Source organism: Myxine glutinosa, chromosome 2, assembly GCF_964187855.1.
Source record: "Myxine glutinosa chromosome 2, kmMyxGlut1.1, whole genome shotgun sequence".
NCBI classification, from domain to species: Eukaryota; Metazoa; Chordata; class Myxini; order Myxiniformes; family Myxinidae; genus Myxine; species Myxine glutinosa.
In genome coordinates, this window is record NC_136262.1 from 10,594,800 (window position 1) to 10,619,725 (window position 24,926).

General features: G+C 43.8%; 1 protein-coding gene and 1 long non-coding RNA gene across 5 annotated transcripts in view; both read right to left on the reverse strand.

The window, feature by feature from the left end:
- Positions 1-5,729, reverse strand: part of RIPK2 (receptor interacting serine/threonine kinase 2) — a 39,049-nt gene extending 33,320 nt beyond the window's left edge. The window contains exons 1-3 of one of the 4 annotated variants that reach the window (XM_068108742.2): positions 5,423-5,729; positions 5,014-5,131; positions 3,842-4,066 (exon numbers count right to left, since the gene is read on the reverse strand). In XM_068108742.2, the coding sequence (XP_067964843.2) occupies positions 3,842-4,029 (188 nt within the window). In that variant the 5' untranslated portion in view covers positions 4,030-4,066; positions 5,014-5,131; positions 5,423-5,729. Of the gene's footprint in view, positions 1-3,841; positions 4,297-4,835; positions 4,932-5,013; positions 5,152-5,422 lie in introns of those variants that run through there. The other 3 variants (XM_068108744.2, XM_078772977.1, XM_078772976.1) reach the window with 3 other exon arrangements.
- A 13,072-nt stretch (positions 5,730-18,801) lies between these two features.
- Positions 18,802-24,926, reverse strand: part of LOC137422670 (uncharacterized) — a 32,945-nt gene continuing 26,820 nt past the window's right edge. The window contains exons 2-3 of the long non-coding RNA XR_013622540.1: positions 24,716-24,906; positions 18,802-19,889 (exon numbers count right to left, since the gene is read on the reverse strand). This is a non-coding gene — a long non-coding RNA (uncharacterized LOC137422670). The remainder of the gene's footprint in view (positions 19,890-24,715; positions 24,907-24,926) is intronic.

The window sequence follows — 24,926 nt, forward strand, 5'->3', positions numbered from 1 at the left end:
TTCATTCAAGTCCTGCATCTCATTCATTCAAGTCCTGCATCTCATTCATTCAAGTCCTGCATATCATTCATTCAAGTCCTGCATCTCATTCATTCAAGTCCTGCATCTCATTCATTCATTGAAAGCACACCTTTCATTCATTTAGTCCCAGACCTCATTAATTCAAGTCCCAAGTCTCATTCTACATTTCTGAGTTCCTCTCTCATCTCCCATATTTCATATCCCTTAACTCACACGAACAACCCTAATGTTTAAACAAAATTTAAATCAATTTAAAATGTTTTGTATCCCTTTCCTCTCACTTCTGGAGCTTCTTATGAACCTCCATCATTTTCCCTGGTCTTGGGCCCGAGTTCCGATTATATTCCAGGTTATACCTTCATTCCTTTCATTTCCTTCTCGACGGTACGGTACCGTCGCCAGGTCTCTCTTGGTTATCCAACCCTTCTCTTCTCTTCATATTAATTCCTCTTTTCGATATCCTATGTGTATCACGTGACCAATCCATCTCCACCTCCTAATTTTGATCTCTTCCATGATGTTTTTCCTCCATGTTAACCTTTCAACCTGTATCTTACTAGCCCTGTCAAGCTAGAAGATTCTCGAGATTTCCTTATGGCTGCTATATAGATGAAAGACTCCTGTTTGATTTTTTTTTGGGAGATTTTCCAAGATCCATATCTAAATGGGACGACTGACCACGTTGTAGTCAAAGATCCTCAGCTTATTTTTACCTGCAACACGTGGCAGGTCTACAAGGGCTTTGCATTGCTGTTACTGTTGTTGTGGTTCTTGTTGGGGGTCGATTTTTGAAATATGCTTCCATTGGTCGGACAGCTGCCAGACCACACCCACATCTGTGCTTGACTCCACCCACCATAACACCGAGACGAATGATATGGCCACCATCTTGGTTTTCTGGTAGGCCTAACACATTATGCCTGTTAGCCTCAGCTGATTAGACACTTCCCAGGTTTCTTGTGTCAGATTTCCATTGGCTTTGTTTGGGTCGTGTGTTATTGATGATGAGGGACCCTGAAACATATAATCACGTGTTGAATAATTAATGGTAAGGGTTAATCAAGCCCCTCAGAACGCACGGACATGGTATGTTAGAACGCATGGTAATCGAGCGTTACGTTACACGAATTACTAAAAAATATAGCGCTGCATAATTTTGAACAGCCCTGTATTGGGGCTAAGCAATCCGTGACCATGTGATGAATCAGCTCGTTCTGATATAACCGTGGCGGAGGGTGACATGGATGAGGAGTGTTGAGTTAATTATTTAATAGCACATTAAATCTCTGTTTCCCAATCACGCTGTTCATCTTTTTAGAGTCCTTTAACCATAAAAGGCCATCATGGTCCCCCCCACCCCCATGAATTTCACGATTCCTTCACGACCACTCGAGATTACACCGCACACCGTTTCATGACTTATTTTCTTTTAAGTCTTGCGCATCTTTTGATATCAAATTTGAAAACGTCTAATTTTACCAAAATCAACCACTCATTCTTCTACGTTATATCGAGCAATATGCGCATCCCAAATTTGGTAACGTACGAACATTCTTTTGCTGAGATCTTAGGGCGAGGGGGCCATTATGTCCCCCCCTTAGTCTTTTGAGCCTCCTAAAGCTCAGTCCTTTTTGGGTTAAATTCACGTTTCCCAATCTTCCCATTCCTGGATTTTGTCTCAGATTGTGACCACAGCTCGATCATTCTTGTTGTGTTATATTTCTTTGATTTCTAAATTTCCTTGAGTCTCATGAATGCCCCCTTTGCCCTTTGTATCTGTGGTAGTACATCTCCATCTCCCACTCCTGTTATGGTAACTATTGACCTCAGATATATAAACTTGTCAACCTCTCTGATTGGTGAATTGTTCCACATGTTGTTCTTGTTGTTGCTGGTCGGTATGTGTGTGACATGTATGCTCATGTTTCTGTTTTGGTTATGCTAATTTTCAGCTCCACTTGTACCCCCATACTCCTGTAGTCTATTTACTTCCTCCTGCATGTAGTGTATGCAAGGATTATGACATCAGGTAGATGTTGATCTGCAAAGTAGAGTTTCTCTCACTGTTTGAATTAGTTCCTCCAAAGTATCCTGTTCCTTTTCTGCTCAGATGTTTTCCGCAACACCCAGTCCATCACCCAGTCCATCACCCAGTCCATCACCCAGTCCATCACCCAGTCCATCACCCAGTCCATCACCCAGTCCATCACCCAGTCCATCACTCAGTCCATCACCCAGTCCAACACCCAGTCCATCACCCAGTCCAACACCCAGTCCATCACCCAGTCCATCACCCAGTCCATCACTCAGTCCAACACCCAGTCCATCACCCAGTCCAACACCCAGTCCAACATGCAATCCATCACCCAGTCCAACACCCAGTCCATCACCCAGTCCATCACCCAGTCCATCACCCAGTCCATCACCCAGTCCATCACCCAGTCTATCACCCAGTCCATCACCCAGTCCATCACCCAGTCCAACACCCAGTCCAACACCCAGTCCAACACCCAGTCCAACACCCAGTCCAACATGCAATCCATCACCCAGTCCAACACCCAGTGCATCACCCAGTCCAACACGCAGTCCATCACCCAGTCCATCACCCAGTCCAACACCCAGTGCATCACCCAGTCCAACACGCAGTCCATCACCCAGTCCATCACCCAGTCCATCACCCAGTCCAACACCCAGTCCATCACCCAGTCCATCACTCAGTCCATCACCCAGTCCATCACCCAGTCCAACACCCAGTCCATCACCCAGTCCATCACTCAGTCCATCACCCAGCCCATCACCCAGTCCAACACCCAGTCCAACACCCAGTCCAACACCCAGCCCATCACCCAGTCCATCACCCAGCCCATCACCCAGTCCAACACCCAGTCCATCACCCAGTCCAACACCCAGTCCATCACCCAGTCCATCACCCAGTCCAACACGCAGTCCAACACGCAGTCCATCACCCAGGCCATCACCCAGTCCAACACCCAGTCCATCACCCAGTCCAACACCCAGTCCATGACCCAGTCCAACACCCAGTCCATGACCCAGTCCATCACCCAGTCCAACACCCAGTCCATCACTCAGTCCATCACCCAGTCCATCACCAAGTCCAACGCCTCTAAAACAGTGATGGAGGAGACAACATGCAACCTTGGCTGACCCCTATGGTAACTTCAAATTTGGATGACCACTTATGGTTGCAAATTACACTGCATTTGTATCCATTGGAGGTACTCTTTATCATCCTTTAAATTTTAATGTTTGGTCTGCTACTCCATGCGTCTCAGTATCTTCCACATTGCCTCTCTATTCAACCTGTAAACACCTCTACAAAATCAACGGATGATAGGTGAAGGCTTGAGTTCCATTCATTGCATTGTTCAATTATTGTTCTTACGGTGTGTTTTCTTATTCCCTACCTTTGTTATATTCCCGGACAGCTCACAAATCTCCATCCTTACTCATGATCTTTTCTTCCTTCCATCAACCACCCCACACACACAACACACCTATTTTCTTGCAGGTTGTTGTTTTCTCCCCTCTCCCATCTATTTCTTTCATTCACGGTTTAACTTTCCTGTTTTTTTTTCAACCCTTCCTTTTTGTGTTTGAGTCCAGTATCTTCACGATGCTGTGTCCTCCTCCCTCCACTCTACTCTCTCATTCTCAAGGTGTGTTTTCTCACCTTTTTCACTTTACACCTTTTTCACCTCTCCTATTCTGGGTTTCCACCATTCCGAGAGCCTCGACTTTCTATTCCAAAAAAAAAATCTAAAAATGAACGATTAGACGTTGGCCAAGTGGGCACCCTCACCTGACCGAGGTTGTGCCATCTAGGCTGAGGCACTTGACAGCCACGTGTGTGAGCCAGTCGGCGTGACGTGCTCGGAACACTGAGCCGAACCCGCCGTGCGCGAGCAGGTGCAGATCCAGGAGTTTCTGGTAAGGAACCAGCTGCAAACCGCACGCACCTGCCGTCATGTTCTCCTTTCGCTCCGCCATGTCTTCCGCCACAGCCGACCAAGGTGTCGTGACGAGCCTGCGTAATGGGGAACAAGTGACAGAAATGACTGAAAAGATACGGGTCACATGATTAGATCCAGTCCTTCAGTTTCAACTGAAGTTTCCTTCAGTTTTCAACCTTCAGTTTCCTTTTGTGATTTTGAGTTTTTCGGGTTCGCGATTTTCGTGCGCTTCTCCGCTAACCCTAACCCCAACCCTAACAACTAACCCCAACCCTAACAACTAACCCGAACCCTAACAACTAACCTGAACCCTAACCCCAACCCTAACAACTAACCCTAACAACTAACCCCAACCCCAACCCCAACAACTAACCCTAACCCCAACCCTAACAACTAACCCTAACAACTAACCCTAACCCGAACCCTAACAACTAACCCTAACCCCAACCCTAACAACTAACCCTAACAACTAACCTCAACCCCCAACCCTAACAACTAACCCTAACAACTAACCCCAACCCTAACAACTAACCCTAACAACTAACCCTAACAACGAATCCTAACAACTAACCCCAACTCCAACCCTAACAACTAACCCTAACCCTAACAACTAACCCTAACCCTAACAACGAATCCTAACCCTAACAACGAATCCTAACAACTAACCCCAACTCCAACCCTAACAACTAACCCTAACCCTAACAACTAACCCTAACCCTAACAACTAACCCCAACCCCAACCCTAACAACTAACCCTAACCCTAACAACTAACCCCAACCCCAACAACTAACCCCAACCCCAACCCTAACAAGTAACCCTAACAAGTAACTCTAATAACTAACTCTAACAACTAACCCTAACCCCAACCCTAACCCTAACCCTAACAACCCCACATAAGTGCTCTTGAGGAAGAAGTTTTGCCCAACTCTTTGGATTATGAACCGGCTGACCAGGTTTGAAGCTCGAAGGAAGGTGCAGGAATTTGTAATTCATTCAGGGTGCGGCCGACAACTCACATACCCTTGGTAAAGGGCACCGCGGGAGTCTTTAACGTTCACCAAGCGATGCCAACACACGGGACATCCAGTTCAATGTCCGACGTGGCTCGGACGATGCACTTCGTGATTGATGGTCCTGCCTGAGCAACAGCAACGCAACAGTTAATAGTCGGATTGGGATTCGGGAATGAAACCCAGAATAGACGACTGAGAGGTATCAGGCATCAGACCATCGACTCAGATTGTGGATACCCGTGATGTGGACCGACGCGGTCGCCATCAAAGGAATGGCGATCCAGAAAGGGGAAAAACAACTTGAGGGACGGGGAACGGCAATGACCGTCATATCCGTATAATCGGTCCACACTCTCCCATCGGCAACATCGACTCGACACAAGCTAAGTGACATATCATGAGAGGTGTGACAATACCTGTGAACGTCACCTCAGACCAGACGGAGGATCTTGCCTCAAGACCGATGTGGTACGCACTAGGTGACCCTTTCCGAGGAAGCTCGGAAACTGCAATTTGGAAATAAGGAAGCACTTTGAGAGACAGTAACTTCCGGGAGATTTCCCAAAATTATGGAATGCACACGTTGCCGGTCCCGGCTGTATTGGGAGTGTGCCCGAGTGAGGAGGGACCGTTCTAAACATGAAATACTCGGACATACGTAGGACAACATATGTACACGGCACCGACTGCCGCGGGATCTCAGTTGGTATCAAGTCCTGAGTCCAGACACGGACTTTCAGTTCGGGTTCAAGTCCCACACATTATTTTAAAAAAACATACAAATGTAATTTTTACACCATTTGTATGTGTATACGTAAATGTGTGTGTGTGTGTGTATACGTGTGTGTGTGTGTGTGTATATACGTGTGTGTATGTGTATATACGTGTGGGTGTATATGTGTGTGTGTGTATATGTGTGTGGGTGTATATGTGTGTGTGTATATATGTGTGTGTGTGTGTGTTATACGTGTGTGTGTATATGTGTGTGTGTGTATACGTGTGTGTGTGTATACGTGTGTGTGTATATACGTGTGTGTATATGTGTGTGGGTGTATATGTGTGTGTATGTGTATGTGTGTATATGTGTGTGTGTGTGTGTATATATGTGTGTATGTGTATTTCTGTGTGTGTGTGTGTGTATACGTGTGTGTGTGTATACGTGTGTGTGTGTATATATGTGTGTGTGTATACGTGTGTGTGTGTGTGTGTATACGTGTGTGTGTCTATCCACGTGTGCATATATGTGTACATGTATACATGTGTGTATACATACATGTGTGCATACGTTTGTGTGTATATACAGTGCATTCAGAAAGTATTCAGACCCCTTCACTTTTTTCACATTTTGTTATGTTGCAGCCTTAGGCTGAAATCGTTTAAATTCATTTTTTCCCTCATCAATCTACACTCAATACCCCATAATGACAAAGAGAAAACAGCATTTTAGAAAGTTTTGCAAATTTATTAAAAATAAAAAACTGAAATATCACATTGACATAAGTATTCAGACCCTCAACTCAGTACTTAGTTGAAGCACCTTTGGCAGCGATTACAGCCTCAAGTCTTCTTGGTTATGACGCGACAAGCTTTGCACACCTGGATTTGGGGATTTTCTGCCATTCTTCTCTGCAGGTCCTCTCAAGCTCTGTCAGGTTGGATGGGGACCGTCGGTGGACAGCCATTTTCAGGTTTCTCCAGAGATGTTCGATTGGGTTCAAGTCAGGGCTCTGGCTGGGCCACTCAAGGACCTTCACAGAGTTGTCCCTAAGCCACTCCTGCATTGTCTTGGCTGTGTGCTTAGGGTCATTGTCCTGTTGGAAGGTGAACCTTCGGCCCAGTCTGAGGTCCTGAGCGCTCCGTTTCAGGTTTTCAATAAGGATATCTCTGTACTTTGCTCCGTTCATTGTTCCCTCAACCCTGACCAGTCCTCCAGTCCCTGCTGCTGAAAAACACCCACACAGCATGATGCTGCCACCACTATGCTTCACCGTTGGGATGGTATTGTGCAGGTGATGAGCAGTGCCTGGTTTCCTCCAGACGTGACGCTTAGAATTGAGGCCAAACAGTTCCATCTTGGTTTCATCAGACCACAGAATCTTGTTTCTCACAGTCTGAGAGTCCTTTAGGTGCTTTTTTGCAAACTCCAAGCGGGCTTTCATGTCTTTCACTGAGGAGAGGCTTACGGCTGGCTACTCTGCCATAAAGCCCAGATTGGTGGAGTGTTGCAGTGATGGTTGTCCTTCTGGAAGTTTCTCCCATCTCCACACAGGATCTCTGGAGCTCAGCCAGAGTGACCATCGGGTTCTTGGTCACCTCTCTTACCAAGGCCCTTCTCCCCCGATTGGTCAGTTTGGCCGGGCGGCCAGCTCTAGGAAGAGTCCTGGTTGTTCCAAACTTCGTCCATTTAAGAATCATGGAGGCCACTGTGCTCTTGGGAACCTTCAATGCAGCAGAAATTCTGTGCCTCGACACAATCCCGTCTGAGCTCTGCAGTCAGTTCCTTCGACCTCATGGCTTGGTTTTTGCTCTGATATGCGTTGTCAGCTGTGAGACCTGATATAGACAGGTGTGTGCCTTTCCAAATCATGTCCAATCAATTGAATTTACCACAGGTGGACTCCAATCAAGGTGTGGAAACATCTCAAAGATGATCAACAGAAATGGGAGGCACCTGAGCTAAATTTCAAGTGTCATAGAAAAGGGTCTGAATACTTATGTAAATGTGATATTTCAGTTCTTTCTTTTTAATAAATTTGCAAAACTTTCTGAAACCCTGTTTTGTCTTTGTCATTATGGGATATTGAGTGTGGATTGATGAGGGAAAAATGAATTTAAACGATTTCAGCATAAGGCTGCAACATAACAAAATGTGAAAAAGTGAAGGGGTCTGAATACTTTCTGAATGCACTGTATATGTGCGTCTGTGTACATGTGTGTCTGTATAAATACATACGTGTGTATGTGTTTATGTATGTGTGTATGTGTACACGCATATGTGTGTGTGTGTGTGTATATATATATACGTGGGTATATGTGTGTTTTTACGTGTGTCTGTGTGTATACATATGTGTATACGTAGGTATGCATGTGTGTATGTAGGTATGTATGTGTGTATACCTAGGTGTGTGTGTGTGTGTATGTAGGTGTGTATACATACATGTGTATACGTATGTGTGTGTGTATACTGTATATGTACGTGTGTATACATATGTGTGTTTATGTGCATACGTATGTGTGTCTGCATAAATACGTACGTGTGTATGTGTGTGTTTATGTATGTGTGTATATGTACGATCATATATGTGTGTGTGTGTGGACCCACGTGGGTATATGTGTGTTTTTACGTGTGTGTGTGTATACATATGTGTACGTGTGTGTGTGTGTGTGTATACACGAAGGTATGTGTGTTTATACATGTGTGTGTGTGTATACGTAGGTATGTATGTGTGTGTGTGTATACCTGTTTGTGTGTGTGTATATATGTAGGTGTGTGTGTGGGTGTACATACGTGTGTATGTTTGTGTATATATGTAGGTGTGTGGGTGGGTGTATGTACGTGTGTTTGTGTATGTGTGTGTATGTGTGTATACGTAGGTATGTATGTGTGTGTATACCTGTGTGTGTGTGTGTGTGTATATGTTGGTGTATGTACGTGTGTGTGTGTGTGTGTGTATGCATGTGCGTGTGTGTGGTTCAAGACTTCCTTCCAAGGGACATGTATATCCACTGGACCACTACTGGAATGACGATATAAATGAGTCCAAGTACCCAGCCAGGATGTCCAGCTGAGGCCCATATGAGTCCTTTGTAGGCTAATTTGTGGGTCCCATGTCTGTTCCCCCACATAGACCCCAGCTGGATTTGTCCATAGGCTCCACCCAGGGACCAACTGGGTTTCCCACGTGGGCAGTGCATGGGATTTTTGTGGGCTAGCCCACATCGGCTGGGCATGGGATTTGCATGGGTTTATACATGGATTTTTCATGGGGCTCAGGTGAATGTAAATGGGGTGTAAATCAATCCTGCATGAGCTACAATATCACATCTGCTTTACTGTCGGTAGAAATATAGAATGGAGTGTATTTTTAGAGAGGCTTTTGCTAGAAGTGATCTTAAAGAACATCCTCACTTGGATCTGTGAAAACAAGATAATAATGGAAAATGCTTTAATAATTCAATGGTGTTCCTGTGGTATTTGAAATGTATTGGAACATCTTGCTGTTGTATTCCTTCTTCCAGAATAGCAAGGATGTGAACCTCTGAAAGTTTGATGAAGATAAGATCCGCTCACCCATCCCTGAAAGAAATGGCGACACACCACACCACACACACACACACACACACACACACACACACACACACACACCTTATGTATAGATCTTCTAAAAATCAAACTTTCAACCCTCTACAGTCTACATTGATAAAATTGTCGATCTACATCAGGATAAGTGGATACATTTATCCTGTGTGTGTATATGTGTACGTGATCTACAACATGGCTGCTAATTGGAAACTACAATGTTTCTTCAAACGGAATGATTCACTTCAGACAACAACAAACAAGTTAAAAAACTGTTGTTGAACTGGTCTTGATAACACGCTGGCTCCGAGCTGCTGGCTGCCATTAAAAAAAAACAACTTCTGAACTCTTTTATTGTGTGTACAAGATCGAGGCTCGTGTAAGAGCTCACATTAATCACGAAAAGACAAACTGACACATAAAACATATGATAAAGGGAGCGGGAGACAAGATGGGGGGAGAGAGGGAAGCACACAAGTACAACATTTGAGAGCAGGGACATCGGGAGATCTGTGGGAGGGAGAGGACTTGGGGGGAGGGGGGTGGGTGGGAGAAGTATAAAACACATGGACACTGCTACGACTTCCAGGAAAGAAGTTGGTATTTAAAAAAAGTGGATGTGGAGTGAATTAGCGGGGGTAGAAAAGATCAAGGTTTTGGATGGGGGAAGATAAGAGATGGTGGTGAACAGCTGTTTTGAAGACCTGGAGGGAGGAGTGGGATTGAAGAGTGAGGGAGTTTGTTCCAGAGGCGGGAGAAATCTGTTTTTGCACATTTTTTTGTGTAAAGCGGTAATGTTTGCTGATCTCCAAGCTGACGGTAGATGACCTTGAGAAAAAGAGAGGGTGAAGAGAACAGAGAGACGGTGAGATAAAATGGCAGAGCAGGATTTTAGGACCCGTGGGCTGATGCCTTCTGCTCCAGTTGCTGAATCAGAGTCGAGGTTTGACAAAAACTTCTCCACCTTGTCAGGAGAGGACACAGAGTCCAGGAGCAGCTGAGTTCGACTGGGTAAGACTTGGCCCAACTGGGACCCACATAGGGCCGAGTTCAAAGCCCACTCAAAGTCCAGTTCAGCCCACCTAACCGACGAAAACCCATGTGGGCCCCAGCCAGCTTTGAAAGGTGGGATATGACGTCAAAGAGTGTTGTTCTCGTTGTAGAACGGCATCGGCAGCCCAGATGAGACCCATGTGGAACCCAATTAAAAAACCCACCCAGAACCCAAGCCCACCTTAGCCCATCAAAACCACCTATTACCCAGCTGGCCCCCAGCTGTACATGCTGGCTGGGTGGTGGTTGAGGTTTGCTTTTAGCCAATTGATTAAGAAATTATTTTACGATCACTATGTATTGATTTTAATTATGCAATTAACCAATCAATTATCGTACACCTCTCCCTCCCAATACCTCTATGTGCCGCACTAGAGGATGTTATTGATATATTTGGCATGGGTGTACTTTGAATGTGTCTGTACTTGCTTACAACTCTGGTCAGACTTGATCAGAGCGTGCAGTGCACCTGTAGTCTGTGCTCACCATGAACCCTTCCCAAGCACACATCTTTCCGGGTTTTCCAATTTTTTCCTTCCACTTCTGTGATTGGGAGTTTGTAACTATATCCATATCCTCTTCACCCCCTGTGTCCTCCCCTTGTTCGCATTCTTCCCCACCTTTCTTATCACTCCAATTCTTCCTCCATTTTGTCCCTGAATCATGCAGTTGCTGTGCCCCCCCCCCCCCATTCCCTTTCTTTACTGTTCTTTTCATTGTGGTACTTCCTGCTCCGCTTTGTGTTCTAGCTCCTCCATGAGCCTCAACTCTGCAAACAAAAAGGGTTTAAAAAGGATCATGTAGCTGTGATTCAGAGTGTGCAGAGAAGGGAAACCAAGATTGTTTCAGAAGTTAATGAACTGGAATCTGAGGAAAGGTTGAGAGAAAATTGGGCCTGCCAATCTGGGGCCCTCACTAAATTCATAATACAGTATTAACACTACCTTTTGAATCATAATTTATCCCCCTATGAATGCAACCTTAAACCCTGCTTTACCTGTAGCTACCTGGCAATGCCGTTTCCTTACCTCCTGTATCAATTACCACCCCCAGATCCTTCTCCTGTGTGTCCAACATTGCCCCTTGCATCATGTGATCACTATTTTCATTATTCTTACCCATCTCCAGCACCTTACACTTGTTTAGGTTAAACTGTATTTGCCAATCCTTCTCCCAATCTATGCAAGGATCAATACATTCCTGAATCTGATCACAACTCCATATTGTATCTACCTTACCCCCAAGCTTTGGGTCATCTCACCTGCAAATCTACCTTAGGTCCAAGCTTTGGGTCATCTCACCTGCATATGTGTCTTTTGACTGAACTGGTTGTGTGTTAAACAGGTTGAACAGTGAATAGCGGAATAGGTGATGGATGGAACCAGCTTCCGCTATCGACCGTGAATGCCCATTCTGTGAAACAGTTTTAAGAGAGAACTTAACTCTGCCTGAAAACTTAAATCCGCAAAGTTTAGTATAAATTAAAATATACACACAGATTGTACTGAATGTTTGTGTTAAAATTGGTCTTAACAAGCATTTGCTTATGATGATGACATTACATCCAACGTAGACATTACATCCAACGTAAGTAACAAGACCGCATTCATCACTTCTGCATCGGACCAGGTTAGTTATAACTTCCGGAACCTCGCTTGATACGAACCAAAAGCAGATTTATACCGTGTCCATGTCTGCAGATGCTAACAGTCTGTGTCCCCTTCGACAGGCCCTACTGTCCCCTTCGACATCATCACAGGAGTTTGCCAAGACTGCATCCTGTCAGTGCCAGCCCGATGGTCCGAAGGCCCTATGGTCCGAAACGGTTGAATTCGGACCATCGGGCCCTTTTTTTCTTTTTCGGACCATCGGGCGGACACCATCGTGTCACCTTTCTTGTTTCTCCTGGTCATTGACTTCATCATGAAGAAGGCGATGGTTGGTCCAGACTTTGACATACCATGGCAACATCATCTGATGGGACCTGGTCTTTGCAGATGACCTTGCACTACTGGCCAAAGAGATGGTTCAGCTTCTGGAGATGACCGCCAACTTGGAGGTATGTGGCATAAAGAGTTTGGGCTACGCATCAGCTCTGAGAAGACCAAGACAATGACAATCATTCAACCAACATCAAGGGCCGCCTATCACCATTGGGCACCAGAGTGTTGAAGATGTAAACCATTTCACCTACCGAGGAAGCAACATCTCTAAGGATGGTGATGCTGAGTTCGACGTCTGCTCAAGAATAGGAAAGCAGCCTCAGTCTTCCAACACCTACTAGTACATGGGCTTATGTTGGGAAACCAAAGTTTGTGGACCGTTTTGCTAGATTCTTGGCAACTAGGCTTAAATCACTCTAAATAGCATATAAAAAAAAAAAAATTGCTGTTGCCAAATTTTCACGACATCTTCATGGCGGCAATCTTGGATTTCAAGATGGCCACCATTTCGGACCTATTTTGCCTTATATCTCACTTATTAATCAAGGTATCAGCACAAGAATAGTGTCCTTACCCACATTTTCGGGGTCAAGGAAGACAATGGTGATAATCAAATTTCAGCTGGATGGCCAACATCTTTATAATTTCAAGATGGCCGCCATTTTTAATCAAAGTATGAGTAAACATAGCCTAGTGTCTTAGTCTGAGACAATTGATGAAGACTAGTTGTGGTGGCTAGCAACCATCATAGACTTAAGCCTTTTCTGAAAGCAATGCTACAGTTTGTTAATCAGTTTGTTTCATCAAACAACTCCTATCAAAAATCCAAACGACGGGCTCTCTACTGATCAAACACAATGTCATTCCCAATAGGCTGGGCATCAGTGTTGCAGCATTTCTCCAAATCAGCATCACAGTTACACAATTCGGTACAGACTACATTCCTAGCTTTGCATGAACACCTGCGTGAACACAATTTGCTAGGACTCTTTGCAGCTCGTCCACAGCCACAGCGAACAAGTTGGATAATTGAGGCTGGAGCAATTGCAACCTGCGTCAGGACTGGTCTCAATTCGCCTCCAACAGTTTCCCATCCCAAGGTGTTTGGGTCGATCACAGTTGGATTTAGAGTTAGATCTTGTGCCCACGTGTGTGCTTGCAAATGAGCACGCTGGACATGCTCTTTCCAGGCACCGGCAGTTGGTGTTAGTTTCTCGACTCCCTGATCAGCCTTCAGCTGGCGGAATAGGTGCCATCGTAGTTCAGCAGCACTTCTTATTGTGACACCTTTCGGACAGAAGAGGCGACAGAAATACTCTTCACATCCTTCTAGGACAGCATCAGATGGTTTATCACCCTCTCCAAGCTGAGCAATTGCTGACACTACTGTTTGACTACTTTCAGTGAATGCCTTGAAGCAAGTTGTTTTACTCTTGCCCTGAATGTGGCCAGTGGTGTCACAGCCGGTGAGAGCATGCCAATTAACAAGTGCTTTTGCCCTCTGAGCACCGAGCTGTTCATAGATTGGCCTTAGTAAGATTTTCCGACAGTTTTTTCCAGTGCCCATGATAACTGCAGCATCACTTCCTAGGTCATCACTTCGACGTAGAGCAAGTAACAACACATCTGTGTCTGGGGAATAGATACTCACAATGAATCCTGTTTTCACAAGTTGCACTGCATGCAAAATCATGAGTGTGTCAGCTTCCTCCTGGCTACTGACCTCTTTAGCAATTTCACATTCAAAATTGCTCTGGACACTTCTCCTTGTCACCGTTACAATCTGCATGGAGGATCTACTGTTGATCAATCTATTTGCCAGGAAGAGTGTCAGTGAATCCTTTGTGACATTACTAGCAAGGAATGACTTGGTGTCCTTGATTTTGGTTTCCTCATCAACAATATAGTTTTTCACTGCCTTGGTCTTGCCTCTACGACGTTCCCTTGTTCCTTCTTTCAATGATGCATCAATTGTGTAATTGTCAAACACAACCCGAAGCTGCTCATAAGCACGTCCTCTGCATTCGGCTAGCTGTACATACGCTGTGCCTAGCTCCTTGCAGTTCTGAAATTTCTTGACACTCATTAATTCTTGCAATAGCGCCATTCCATCAACAATTAAGCATGTCCTGGGTCTTTCTTGCACATTCTCAGGGTGTTCTGCAAGTTCTTCAGCATGGTCACTTGAGTTTGTGTCATCACTGGATTTCACAAGACCCTCCAGGAGTGATATGATCTTGCTCTTGTCGGTGGTGGGGTGGACCATTCCATTTGGCTGGAGAAGAGTTCTATTGGTATTGGACAGTTCATGTGCCCCTACCACTTCCTCTAGATCCACTGCTTCCCTCGATGACCTTGCAATGACTAGTAGTCGAGCAAACAGGGATGTCGTCACTTTCAGTGCCACTACCTCACTACCAGTTTTCACCAACAGGTCTTTGCCAACCGAATTCCAAGATGGAAATTTCAAGTTGGTCATTGTCGACCACAGGTTTTGGTTTCCCTTTATTCTCTTTTCTTCAAATGCACTGTTAGGGTTAGGGTTAGCGGCATGAGATCCCTGGTGTTGGGCTAGCGGCTAGGGTGCCGGCTTAGGATCCTAGGATCCTGGGTTCGAATCTCGGTCGATCGCTGAATTAATGCCAGGGGGGTTGACTCAGCCTGTCATCCTTCCGAGGTCGGCTAATTGAGTACCAGTTCACTGGTAATTCCCTGTTTGTCGTTGAAGGCGGCAAAAAGGGTTGGCGTCAGGAAGGGCATCCGGCCGTAAAACATTGCTTCAAAAAGGGGACCAAAAAACAACAACTACCACGGTCCCCGAAAAGGCCAACCCCCGCTTTGCGGGGAAAATGGCCTCTAAACGGTGGTTTTTTTGGTTTCTTCAAATGCACTGTAAGCCTCCTGTCCGAATTTCTCTGCATTAAGAATTCCTTCCTCCATAGCTTTAGGAATCACCTCAATTGAAGCATCTATTGCTGTCCTTCTTGCCTTTTTGCCATGAATGACAGAAGGTTTTTGGCCTTGACCATCGGTAATATCACAACAAATGTTCTCACGGATCTTCTGTAACAGCCTGCCCCTGGTGATGCTGTGATTCTGAATACCATAGTCCCGCATCATGTTACTGTAGACCTCATCAGCCTCAGGTGTTGAGACAAACTGTCCATCATCGATGCAATCCTGTAATTCAGCGAAGAACTCAATTTCAGCTGATACAAATCTCTCTCTCTGTCCTAAGTCCCCATCACCACTTTGGTCACCTGCACAATTTTTGCGCTGTGGCATTTGCACGTAGCGACTCCAGTTGGAGGTCAAACAGCTCTTATGGTAGGTTATGTCCCTTGCAAGAAAATCTCCCTCAACGAGAAAGTCCGCAAGGTTGAGTTTCCAGACACTGTTGTCACTGTTTTCCACAATCTGTTTAACTGACCGACCAATATCTTTGCTTCTACACTCACAGCGTATCTCTTCTGTCCCGGTCTTTTTGTCCTGTTTCACAGTCTGACAGAAAAAACACATATTCCGGCAGAATGATGGTACTGTCGACCGTGTCTGCCTTTCTGCTGGTGCTGAACAGGAGGCTTCCTCTGGAATAGGAGTTGTTGATGGTCTTCCTCGTTTCTTACCTCCGGTCAGAACACGGGTGTCCATTTGACTTGTGGCTTGTTCATATCGTCCTTTATCACGTTCAATATGCTGTATGTGTCAGCATACCGTAACAGCTCTGATGCCATAATGCTTTTCTTGACATCAGATCACCAGCGGATAAGCCTTGCAGTCTTTGATTTATGGCCACATATGTTGGATTCCTGTATGTATCTCGTTTGGTGAGATTTCGCAAAAATGTCTCATATGTATCTGCCTGTGGTGTGCTTAAAGGCTCAAGCACTTTCCTTTTTATGTATTTCTTCCCTTGGCATAGCAAACAAAGACTGAAGTCAATGGGCTTCTTTTTAGCAGCAGGTTCCTCTGGCGTGGTCATGATGCCGGCAGTCGTTCTTCCTCCACAGTTATCCAAGAATGCAACTTCTCAAGGTCGTCTGCTGCACATCTGAAAAGAATAAAGATTGTTAAAAAGTCATCCAACACAGTTTCAGGAATAATATTTGACTAAAACTAGATGTACGGTAGCTTGATTCTTTAGATAATATTTGGGTGTGGATCTGGCAGAAGAACTCCCCTGTCCCCCCACCTCCTATCCACCCCCTCCCAATCCAATCCTAACCATTATCTAAAAATGTAAGTACCTGTGAGTAAAAGTAAATAGATTCAATACCAGGACATTTATATTTAAACCTGATATACATGAAAACCTTTTAAAGTATGGCTTTGACCTGGAGTTTGGGCAAAACTAGATTAAAAAATGGTGGCCATCTTGAAATTATAAAGATGTTGGCCATCCAGCTGAAATTTGATTATTACCATTGTCTTCCTTGACCCAGAAAATGTGGGTAAGGACACTATTCTTGTGCTGATACCTTGATTAATAAGTGAGATATAAGGCAAAATAGGTCCGAAATGGTGGCCATCTTGAAATCCAAGATGGCCGCCATGAAGATGTCGTGAAAATTTGGCAACAGCAATTTTTTTATTTTATATGCTATTTAGAGTGATTTAAGCCTAGTTGCCAAGAATCTAGCAAAACGGTCCACAAATATACATAAGCCCATGTACTATACATAAAATATGGTGGTCTACCACAATCGAAACACCCATGAAGCTTCGTCTCTCTATGAAACATCTATGCCAGTGAGACATGGAAGAGCACAGGAAATGTGGCAAAGAGAATGGATGTCTTTCATCAGCAATGTCTCCGCAAGATCATGGGCATCACCTGGAGAGACCACATCACCAATGAGGATGTGCCGGCAGAGTGGACAGCATCGTCTGAATGATATTGTGAAAGAAAGATGTCTGAGGTTGGCATGTCATATCCTACGACCACTCCAGAGGCTACCTGCTAGAATCGCCATTGAATGGATTCCACCTGGCAGGAAAGGAGAAGGAATCCAAAAAAGAATTTGAGGAGTACCTTCAAGGTAGACTTAAATGAGAGGGAATGCAATGGAGCAGAGAGAAATAGCCGCAGAACGACACTCGGTAGAGAGCATATACCTCCACCATTCTGAAGAGTTTACGTTTTGTATCCACTGATAGGGCGGATCTGGATTCGGACCTGAACCAAAATCGAACCGCCTTGTTCTTGCCACCTAACCAACTCATCCACCAAGTTTTGCCATAACTCGCCCACAACTTTTTGAAATATGTTATATATCATTTTGGTCCCATCTCTCAATGGCACACATCGATCACTAAAAACTAAAAAGAATTCTCGGATCTGAATCCGGATCTTCACCAAAATTGAATCAATTCGTCCTTGTCACACACACAACCTGTCCATCAAGTTTCGTCCGATTCCATCCACAACCTTTTGAGATATCATGCCAACAGACAGACAGACAGACACAGACATGGAGAGAGTGGGGTGAGAGGGGGAGGAGGCAACAACCTCCGAGCTCCGCCCACTTTCGGTGACGCAGGTAATGATGATTTAGCAAATCCCTTTCTCAAAACGGCGCGCGGTGTCCCCACTGAAGTATAATAGAGGTAGAAGGATTATCTCCATTCACTCTGCACACACCGCTGTGTTGCCGCAGAGGGTCCGCACGCCGCCATCTTGGTTAGCACTTTGAACGCGCACGCCAGCCAGCCATAACTACGGACATGTATTAATAAAAACAAAAACGTAAAAAGGGGGAGGGGCGGACATAATTTATCCCGCTTAATTAAGTGTTGAATTTTTTTCCCCAGGATTTCTCAATTCTCCCCATTTTCCACTGCCATTTTTGCAAACAAAACATTTCATGGGTCATTTTATTCATGATTTACTCTGTGGAACGAATACACATCACACATCACCCATATCTATCTATTTCTATTTCTCTTTCTTTCTTTCTCTTTCTCTTTCTCTCTCTCTCTCTCTCTCTCTCTCTCTCTCTCTCTCTCTCTCTCAAGGAGCGTCACCAAGGGGACGGAATGACACAGGTTGTGTTTGTTGGCAGAATAGGGTACTTTTTTTGATCATTTTCCAGACTGAATCCAGGGAAATCCTACTCCTTATGGTGCATGGTTTTTCTCAAAGAAAAATTTTACAGAAATTTATTTTGTATTTCCTGGTTTCTTTACACAGTAAAAAATAATCTTGCACACACATACATATACATATATATCTCTCTCTCTCTCTCTCTCTCTCTCTCTCTCTCTCTCTCTGACATATACAAGAAGCTAATTTCTTGTTATCCATTTCGCAGTATGCAACGCATGAAAGAGCCCAATTACACAAATCACTGACATACAATGATAAAATTTATATTTCTCATTTATCTGTTTCCGTTTACCTGCATCTGACACATAGGCATTAACCAATCACATTCAATATCATAGCTTCAAATACAGAAAATGAAAGTATATGTTGTTAATACATCGATTTCAAATTGAATGAGACGTGACCTGGCTCTTTTATTGCATTATTGCAATTTTGGCAATATTGGGCAAGTTGTGGAAGAGCAAGGTTTGGCTAAACACATTTTACATATACACATCTATCTCTGTTTCTGGCATAACAAAGTAAGTTTTACATGGAAAGATGGATAATGCTATATAATTTCATCAATATTGGTTGCGGCCTGATTGTAAACAAACTCTGACAGTACATAAAACATTCAGAATTATGAAAATGTCTAGCTATTCAACACTGACAAACAAAATGACATTAGCACTTGTTAAAATCTATTTCAAAGTTGAACCAGCTCAATAACAGTGGTGGTTCAAGGGTTAATTTGTCAGGGGGAATCAGTACCACTGGAATGAATGGTGGTTTGTGGGTGGCTAACTGAAAAGAAAAAAGTTATTAGCTTACAAATTGACTATTCTTTTAAGGTCCCTCCATCCCGTTCCTTTACGGCTCATAAATGTACAAAACAAGGAGGGAGGGATCCATCGGAAGGCTAGTTCCTTTCCAGCTCATAAGTTGATAACCAGAATGAAGAAAAAAAATCTCACATGCCCTTGCATTTGTCAATCTTTTCCGGGGGGCACATACTTCCTGCACTGATATATGGGTGAAAACTTTACGTAAAATAAATGTTTAAAAAGTACACAAATCTACACTATTAAATATAAGAAAAAGTGTACTTAGTATTGTGGCCAATGTACATTTTGAAATCAGGTCACCCATGACCAGATTCCTTCAATCATAAATATCATTGCACAGTGTCTTCATAACAGACTTCAGGGTGTTTACCTTCTTACAAAGTCGGCGTGATTTCGTTTGCGAGCTCTTGAGTCGTTTCTGAAGAGAAGTAACTTTATCATGCATTTTGTCAAGTTTACGTTTGACACTCCTTGGACTTTCATTAATGCTGTAGGTGTGGTCATGCAATTGATGTGTCTTCGTGGGAGTGTGGTGTGTTGGAACTCCAGCTGTTGTCATTGTCAGCTGGGAGTATCTTTCATACACCCAGCCTCATCCTCAGATGTAGGTTGAATGACACTTCTTGGACGTGGCAGTTTGCGATGGTTGATGCTCTGCAAAGATAAGTAGAGAAATAAATTTTGGTTAGATATTGTCGATTTGCGTTACTACAAAAATTATCATACGATTGAAATCCAGTATTTTACAATTTTTGATAAATAAACATGGTTTACTATATAAAGTACAAAAATCAGGGGGGTGTTTGACAAAGAGTTACGATTGATCGTAAGCTAACTCCAAGGGCCTTTCACTCACTCACCGCAGGCAGGTTGGTGGTCTTTCCGTCTTCTACCGACTCCTCTCTGGCTTTGTCCCCTTAGCTCTCTCTGGGCTCTGTCCCCCAAATATTCCTACAAGTCGCACAAGATCTGCCTGCAACCCTCTTATGGTTAAACTGCCAAAATCAAGACTCTCTGCTCACCTTCACTCCTTCATTCCTCTTTTCTCCCGCCTCTGGAACAAACTCCCTCACTCTCTTCAATCCCACTCCACCCTGCAGGTCTTTAAAACAGCTGTTCACCACCATGTCTTATCTTCCCCCATCCAAAACCTTGATCTTTTCTACCCTTGCTAATTTCACCCAAAATCCTACTTTTTTTTGAAATACCAACTTCTTTCCTGGAAGTCCTTGGTCCCCTTGTGTTTTATACTTCTCCCACCCCCCTTCCCACGCCTCCTCCCACCCAAGCCCTCTCCCTCCCACACTTCTCCCTGCTCTCAAATGTTGTGTTTGTGTGCTTCTCCTTCTCTCCCCATCTTGTCTTCCGCTCCCTCTTTTTATACATTTTGTTTGTCTGGTTGATTTGTTTGTGAAATAAATGTTAGCTCTTTCACGAGCCTCGATTCAGTATACAAAAAAAAAAAAGTCATGCAAGTCATCATTAAGTGCTTGAGTCATGCCTAAGTTTACAATCAATCGTAAGTTCTGTTTCACAAAGAAATTTAAGTGTGAGGTCTTGCGCCATCAAATCATGCGTAAACTTATGCATGGTCTTGGACCATGCGTAAGTTTACTAAGTTATGCGTAAGTCAGCAGATTCGTATAGCGTTATCAGTAGACTACATGAATTTTGGAAGTAAAAAAGTACAGTGTGCGCACAATTAGGGTTTTTCCCATCTTCACTATTTATGTTTAATATTTAAGCCAAAAATAAAATCACATTACCACAGCATGGTTGATTTATTGTCACTTACCGGTATTCAAATTCAACTTCATGTACTGGTAGTTCAACAATTTTACATGACATATTTACAATGTATATCATTCAATTATCTTACAATAAAAATGTATCCTTACGACATCAACAGTCCATGCACATGAAGGTACGATGACCAAAAATGAATAGAATTGCTTGGAAAAGGCAAGACTGATAAAAGTACAGTACTGTGGTACAGATAATTATGACCAATTATCCATGAATGATACCATTTTATACACAATTAAATTTTGCCATTGACTTACACACAATTAAATGTCATCTCTCTATAATGCAAGCAATCTCTGTGTGTCTGTGTGTCTGTATGTCTGTGACCGCTGTTTCTCGACAACCACTGGTCCGATCTAAGTGAAACTTGCCAGGTATATTGCTGGGGACCTGAGGATGTGCCTTTTCAAGGTTTGCTATTAATCGGACAAGTGGTTACCAAGTTATGGCCATTTATTTAGCAAACACATAGTCCGTGGGCTGAGTAGGGTTTACATGCACCCCCCCTCCACAACTTAACTTCCCGGGTATGTCCTTCCCGGGTACATCAAAATATGCGTGGGAGGTACCTTGGGAATGAGTTTTTTTCTGTTAACATGGTTTTTCCTAACCCCTAGGGTGAGGGGTACATGGACATACCCGGGAAGTTAAGTTGTGGGGGGGGGGGGGGGGGGGGAGGGGGGGGGGGTGCATGTAAACCCTACTCAGCCCACGGACTAATACGTTTTGTACGTGAACGAAGGAACAGCGAAGGACGAGAGCGAAGGAACGGCGAAGGACGAGAGCGAAGGCCGAAGGAACGATGAAAGTTTTTATTTTTCTTTGCACGTACGGTCAAGCTACAGCGAAGGAACCGCGTGTGTGTTTGTTGTTCTCTTCTCTTTGTGCTTTTCCTTGCGATGAAATTGCAAAATGGCAAAATATGTTGGCGCTAATTGAAGAATTGGCCATTAAAACTAATTTGCGATTAATCGTAACTGCGATATACGAACTTCCGGACAGTGAGGCCTTATTTTTGGTACGTACGTCAACGTACGTATGTCCATGTACTTACCTCCCCACACGTACGGGCACGCACTAGTGTATATGAATTGGGGAGAATAAAACGGTTTAATCCTTGCTTTCTGATGAAATCTTTCAATACCGGTAGTTACTGACCTTACGATACAGAGAGGATTGCGGTAATGATCATTAGGACCAATTATACAGGAATGATGACAATTCAGAGCATTTTGGACAATCATGTTCACAAATTAACTAACGCTAACTAACCCATAACAGATATCGTTCAAGCGAGATGCCTGGGCATGGAGTCTATAATGATTTTATATCATCCTTTTTTCTGTTCAGGCAGTACATGCTGTATCACGATTTTCAAAGACAAAGGCATAACAACATAGCTTGGCCTTGCCCTTGGTATCACTATCAGTATCAGACAATATACACTGAAATCTGAATTTTGTTTTAAACATAAAGTTCAGTATTGTGCTACATTCTGTATCAGGTGCGTAGGTTTACTAAGTTATGAGTAAGTGTGGCTGGCTCGCAACCATTATCTTCCAAAATGGCTGCACTGGTGGCAATACTCAGACAGTGAAGATCGCAGGGGATTCCGAAGGGAGGGGCACAGGTTGAATGCTAACTCTACCCCAACTCCACGTCCATCGGCATCATTAGTGTGTTTTCTAACACGGAAACCAACGTGTGGGACTGACTTACCCGAACAGGCAATGATCACAAATGATGTCCGAAATAAATATGCTTGGGATTCTGTAAGGTATGAACTTTGAACTGAATTTCTAATAGCGATTTAAAATCTTTAGAACGGCCTAAGTAAGATTTCACGTTAAGATAAAATTTACTGAAAATCACTAATCTCACTTACGCTAAGTTCGACTCGGCAGGAATCGGACCTACGTGCGACTTTTGTGAAACACCCCCCAGAATGGCTAAACTACATAAAAAAGTGTACATGAGTCTATGGCAAACAAAAATGTGTACATGACTACTTAAGCATACTATTTGTAACTGATTACTCAGAATTGTCATGTGAAAATGCACCATCTGAAGAATCTGAAATCCCTTTCCTCATTTGAGTTATTGTTTGACCTGCATGTCCACAATATAATACTTTCAAATCCATGCATCACTGATTGAAATGTTATGTAACCCTTCATACATTTTGTGACCAAAATAAGGCATTTCACATTTTGACTGAAAAGGATTTATTCTCCTTCACATTTTAGTCTTTTGGTTTAAATAACCCCTACAAACTTTAGGAAAGAAGAGGACGAATGCAACACCAACAACATGCATTTTAATTAAGGCCATTTTCCCTGCGAGAGCGGGGGTTAGCCTTGCGGTCCCCATGACAATCTTCTCCATTTTGCCCTATTTTCTGCATCTCTCCTTGTTAACCCCCTTGCCCGCATTTCTTCTTCCACCATCTTTAGCCAAGTCTTTCTCGGTCTTCCCCATCCTCTACTTCCTTCTACATTCATTTCCATCACTCTTCTCAACCAGTCACTTTCATCCTTCCTCAACACATGACCAAACCATCTCATCCTGTTTCTCTTCACAGCATCAATCACAGGCTCTATTCCCATCATCTTTCGCAATTCATCATTTGTCTTCCTCTCTCTCAACGATACTCCGCACATCCACCGAACCATTCGCATTTCCACCCTTAGTTGCTGCTCTACGTTCATTACCCATGTCTTGCTCCCATAAATCATAACACTTCTCGCACATGCAGCATACATACACCTTTCCCTTCAGCTTCAACGACACTCCCCTCCTCGTCAGCATGCCACTCAGTTCCCGAAACTTCTTCCATGCACATCTCACTCTAGCAACCGTTGCCGAGTCTGATCCACCTTCTCCATTCAGCATGTCTCCTAAGTAACAAAATGTTTTCACACCTTCCAGCTTCATGCCGTCTCCAAGATCCAACTCAACATTTCCTCCATCTGCAGCTCCCTCTGTGCACACCTTACATTTGAATGTAGCTGCCACACTGGTTAATGACCCTCTCAGACCACTGCATTTTTGATGAACCCACTCAGCGCACATTGTACATTGAATGGAATTCAATCCGACACCCTTCCTGCACACAGCACATGGCCACTTCCCAGTTCTTTCCACCTCACCACATGCTTTACCACTTGCCATCACCTTCGTCTTTCCGATATTCACCTTCAGACCTTTTGTCTCCATACATTCCTTCCACTTGTTCATCTTTTCCTTCAGTCCATCCATACTTTCCGCAATCAACACCAGATCATCTGCATACAACAACTCCCACGGTAAACCCTCCTTTATGTTCTGAGCCAGCACCTCCATCACAGCTACAAATAGTAGTGGACTTAGTACCGACCCCTGATGCACTTCCACCTTCACCTCAAACTTACCACTGTTCCCGTCCTTCGTCTTTGCAGCTGGGCGCGCTCTTTTGTACATTGTCAACACTACTCTGATCAACCATTCCTCCACTCCTAACTTCCTCAATGCCCATGTCAATACTTTGTGTATTGAAGACCGAATATAAAGAATATAAAGTCTCCAGTAAAATATTAAAATATAAAAGAAGAAATAAATATAAAAGAAGTATAATTAAAATAAAATATAAAAGAAGAGGACGAATATAAAGTAAATTTGGAATCTCTAGTCTCTACCTTCCTGAGATGTTCTGGAAAGTTGAAAAGTGTTGGTACAGCATCTGGATGAAGACGTGTTGTCTGGCCAGTGCGATCGAAACACTTCCCCACAAAATGATCACAGCAGAGTGCCGAGTATGGATGGACTAGGTGACCAGCAGTCTCTTCTCATCTTGACAACCCACTCGTTCAAAAGAGCAGGTTTACTTCTTGGAAACCAGAAGTTTAA